Source organism: Austrofundulus limnaeus, unplaced genomic scaffold, assembly GCF_001266775.1.
Source record: "Austrofundulus limnaeus strain Quisiro unplaced genomic scaffold, Austrofundulus_limnaeus-1.0 Scaffold85, whole genome shotgun sequence".
In the NCBI taxonomy this organism is placed as follows: Eukaryota; Metazoa; Chordata; class Actinopteri; order Cyprinodontiformes; family Rivulidae; genus Austrofundulus; species Austrofundulus limnaeus.
This window is the reverse complement of record NW_013952487.1, coordinates 581,750-585,589: the sequence shown is the minus strand read 5'-3', so window position 1 is coordinate 585,589 and position 3,840 is coordinate 581,750. Positions and strand designations below refer to the sequence as shown.

The window sequence follows — 3,840 nt, the reverse complement described above, 5'->3', positions numbered from 1 at the left end:
GACAAAGTTAAATCAAGAATTCCAAAAAGTGAACAAGACGTAATTTTTTTGCCTTCTGATTAGTTGAAAAGTGAATAGATTGCATATATGTAAACTCAATCATGAAGGAGATAAAATTAGTTTTTTTTTTTCATTAAACATTTACTTTTATTTTTATGAGTTTTGGCCTAACAGTGACCGATAGATACCGGTGTTTGATGATGTAATCTGGTACTGTCCCAATTCTCAGTTGTTTTGCACGATTGTAACATGCACACTCCAACACTTATGTGCACTTTGACTGAAACCACACGTCACGTGGGGGTTAGGGTGTAGGGTGTAGGGTGAGTATTGGGACAGCGCCAGTGTCTGAGCTGCTGAACAGGAAACTACTCAAAATAAAAACAGATTTGGGGGATTATTTTACATTCAGCTCATCTGTGCTCAGCGTGACGACACGTAACAAACATGAAATGCAGAAAAGTTTGAGATCAGTTTGCTTTTCTGAAAATTGTCAGTTTGTCCTTTAATTTCTTTATTTTTCCACTTCTCAAAGGGTTTTACGGCCTCACGCTGTTTCATCATGAAGTTACAGTTAAATGAACTCCCCTCACAGCAGGAGATCTAATTACAGCAGAAAACTGTAAATTATCATCAGAAAAGCAGATTCTCTGCTGCAAAAACCGATGGCCTGAAAACCAGTCAACAATCAAAGAACCTCTTCAAACAGAATTAAAACATCCAAGTGTCAAAGTGCGGCTGCTGAGGAGTCATGATAAAAGCTTCCAGAGTTTATCAGAAACAAAGTTAGAAGTGCAGATTTTTAGTTTCTTATTAAGCTATTAGATGCTTGTGAATATTAAATCTGAATAAACATAAAATTCATAAACATTTGAAACTAAACTCATATTTTATCTCATGTAAAACTAATTTAAAAACAAATCTAGAGTGCTAAAGAACTGCTGGAGTTAATTTAAAAATTACGTAGAACACATTTTTAAAATAGCTTAAATAAATAAATAAATAAATAAATAAATAAATAAATAAATAAATAAATAAATAAATAAATAAATAAATAAATAAAAATCTGAAATGCAACAGTAGCTAAAAGGTACAATTCGTAGAACATTAACTCAAAGCGAAGACCAGAAAATCAGAAGCTGAAATCTGAAACCTGCAGCTAAAATTTAAATACAGCAGCAGCTAAAGCTATAGCTACAGTAGCTAAAAGCAAATAGAAGCAAAATAGCTAATGCTAAAACTTATAAAACAATGGCTAAAAACTACAACTAGCAAAACAGAAGATGAAAGCTAAAATCAGCAGAACAGTAGCTATATGCTTAAATTAGCAATACAGTAGAAGCCAAAATTATCAAACAGTAGCTAAACACTTTAACAAAAAAGAAGTAGCTGAAAGCTAAAAAGGAAGCTAACTGACTGAAACAGATTTCAAACAGCACAAAATGTTTTCAAAGAGTTTGAAAAGTTTGATGCTTTTTCTTAATTAGGTTAAATAATTCAAAATGTTAAAACTAAAACCTGAAGTCACAGCAGAAACATCCTGAATAAGCCGAATGTTTTGAGAGCTGAAACAGCTGAAACAGCTGCAGAAGAAAGTTAAAAACAGCTGGCAGACAATAAACTACAGATAAATATAAATATTTAAACATTTCTTCTTCTACAAATGTATAAAAACTAAACGACTCAGAACGATTTTAACAGCTGATTTTTGCCTGATGTTTTTTTATTGAAACATCATGAAAATGAATAAAAACAAGAGTTTAAAGAATTAATCCAGAACTCAGCAGCTCTCAGCTGAAATATTTTCCACAACAGCAGCTTAAACATCKTTACTTTGTTGCATCACATCAGGACCGTGAAGCATCAAATATTAACAGATTTCAGAGAATTAAATCTAAAATTCACAAAGTGGAAATCTTTTCCCCGGCAGCTCTCCCTCATCGCAGATCAACTCGGTTCTTCTGGGTTCTGTTTGAACCGACCTGCTGCAGCCGGAGGAAAACACAAGCAGAGGGTCTCTCTGGGGGTTGCATCATGTGTTCATCACGTYCAGCGTGGATGAGAGGCTGAACCGGGTCAGCCCGTAATCCAGGAAAGATTCTGATGCTGAAACAGCTGCTCAAAGTGAGGCTGCCTGAGGTCAAAGGTCAGACTGGTTCTGAGAAACTCGGATCATCCACAGAACCCGACCCCAGTCTCAGAACCGTTGAACCCAAAGCTCAGGTTCTGGTTCAGGATTTTTTTTTTTATTCAGATAATTCAAGTTTTCTGAAGGTCGACCTCCTCCTGAATGAACAGAACCGGGCCCAGGTAACACGCCGGGTCAGGCTCTGAAGAGCAGCTGAAGGAGCAGTCAGAGAACTGCAGTCTGACCCGGTTCTAACGGTTCTGAAAGATCCAGGTTTGAGKGRAAAAAAAGATGTTTTAAAATGAAAGCAGGTGAAGGTTCTGATCCATTTATGAGCTCCAACACAGATAAAACATCTGAACAGGTGAGTCTGATCAGAACCTCTCATCAGTGGTTCTGGACCGTTTGGGTCAGAACTCTCCCCACAGCTTTAAGCTTTTCTTAATGATTCTCTGAGCCGCCTGAACGGGTCAGGAATCATTTCTGTCCAGAGTCCAAAGGTTCTGTTGGTTCTGATCCCTCCCAATCAGTCAGACCCAGTTAATGCTGCGGTTCTGAAGAGTTCTGACAGTTTTAGTCAAAAATAAAATAAAAACTTGTTTCTGGCTGAAACATCCCTCACCTGTTCAGGTGAGTCGGGTCAGAACCGGGTCTGATCCAGTTCTGCAGCTGACTCTGCAGAGACAGTTCTGACCCGGCTCAACCCAAACTTGCTGCTGATTCTGCAGAGCCTAAATCTGATCCAATGCAACCAGAACCAACCCAGTTCTGACCCGGTCCAACCCAAACCTCCAACTGACTTCTGGAAAGTCTGCTGACTGTCTGAGCCCAGTTCTGACCCAATCCAACCAGAACCTCTGACTGACTGCAGAGCCAGGTTCCGATCCATCCCAACCCATTCCTCACTGACCTTCCAGAACCCAGCTCCGACCGAACTTCCAGCTGAGTGCAGAGCCCGGTTTCATTCGGTCCAATCCGAGCCTCCCGCTGAGTTCTGATGAACTGGAGTCAGCTGGAGGTTTGGGTTGGACCGGATCAGAAGGGTTCGGGTTGATTCGGATCCTTATTTTCAGAAACTCTAAACCAGAATAAAAACCTGCTTCTGTTCCGAGTCTAACCGGTCCGATCAGGTCCACATCAGAACCTCGGGTTCCGACTCTGCACCCCTCGTTTTTTTTTTTTTTTTTTTTTTTTTAACTTACGTTCCGTGCTTCTGGCTCTCCACGGTTCCGGTCCATCTGCGCACCCGGTGTCGGTGTTTGCGGGCCTCCCCGGTGAGGAGCAGGCAGAGCAGCAGGAGCAGAGCTCGGCTCAGGTGAGGCATCCTGACGGTTCGGGTCCACAGGTGAGTCCAGTCAGCCGGATCATCCTCCTCACCGTCACGGTACCGGACCCTCAGCGGCAGCAGACTCACACATGAGCGCGCGCGCAGCRGCAGCAGCWGCCCCCCACTGCGGGATTACTGCTGTCAGATTAGTCTTTCTCACCAGCATCTTCATCATCATCATCACCATCATAATCATCATCATCATCATCAGGGGGCGGGGCGCAACAGTTGAGCTCCTGCAGGGGCGGAGAGAGACTCTCTGTGACCAGCCCCCCCAACAACACCCCCTTTGACAGGGTTTTATTTATCACATTTATAAAGTTTCTGCAGGGCTGGAGCAAGGTTTTCTGTGACCAGGGGGGGCATCCCCCCCCCCCCCCCCCCC

The 3,840-nt window shown here is 42.1% G+C and overlaps 1 protein-coding gene across 1 annotated transcript in view; it reads right to left on the bottom strand.

Annotated features, from left to right (window-relative positions):
• The window catches only part of gabrr2a (gamma-aminobutyric acid type A receptor subunit rho2a), a gene marked incomplete in the record, with an annotated part of 27,857 nt that extends 24,229 nt beyond the window's left edge, over positions 1-3,628 (bottom strand). Inside the window, 1 exon segment of the mRNA XM_014011845.1 lies at positions 3,331-3,628. Within this exon segment, the coding sequence (XP_013867299.1) occupies positions 3,331-3,452 (122 nt within the window).
• Between the last annotated feature and the right edge of the window lie 212 nt (positions 3,629-3,840).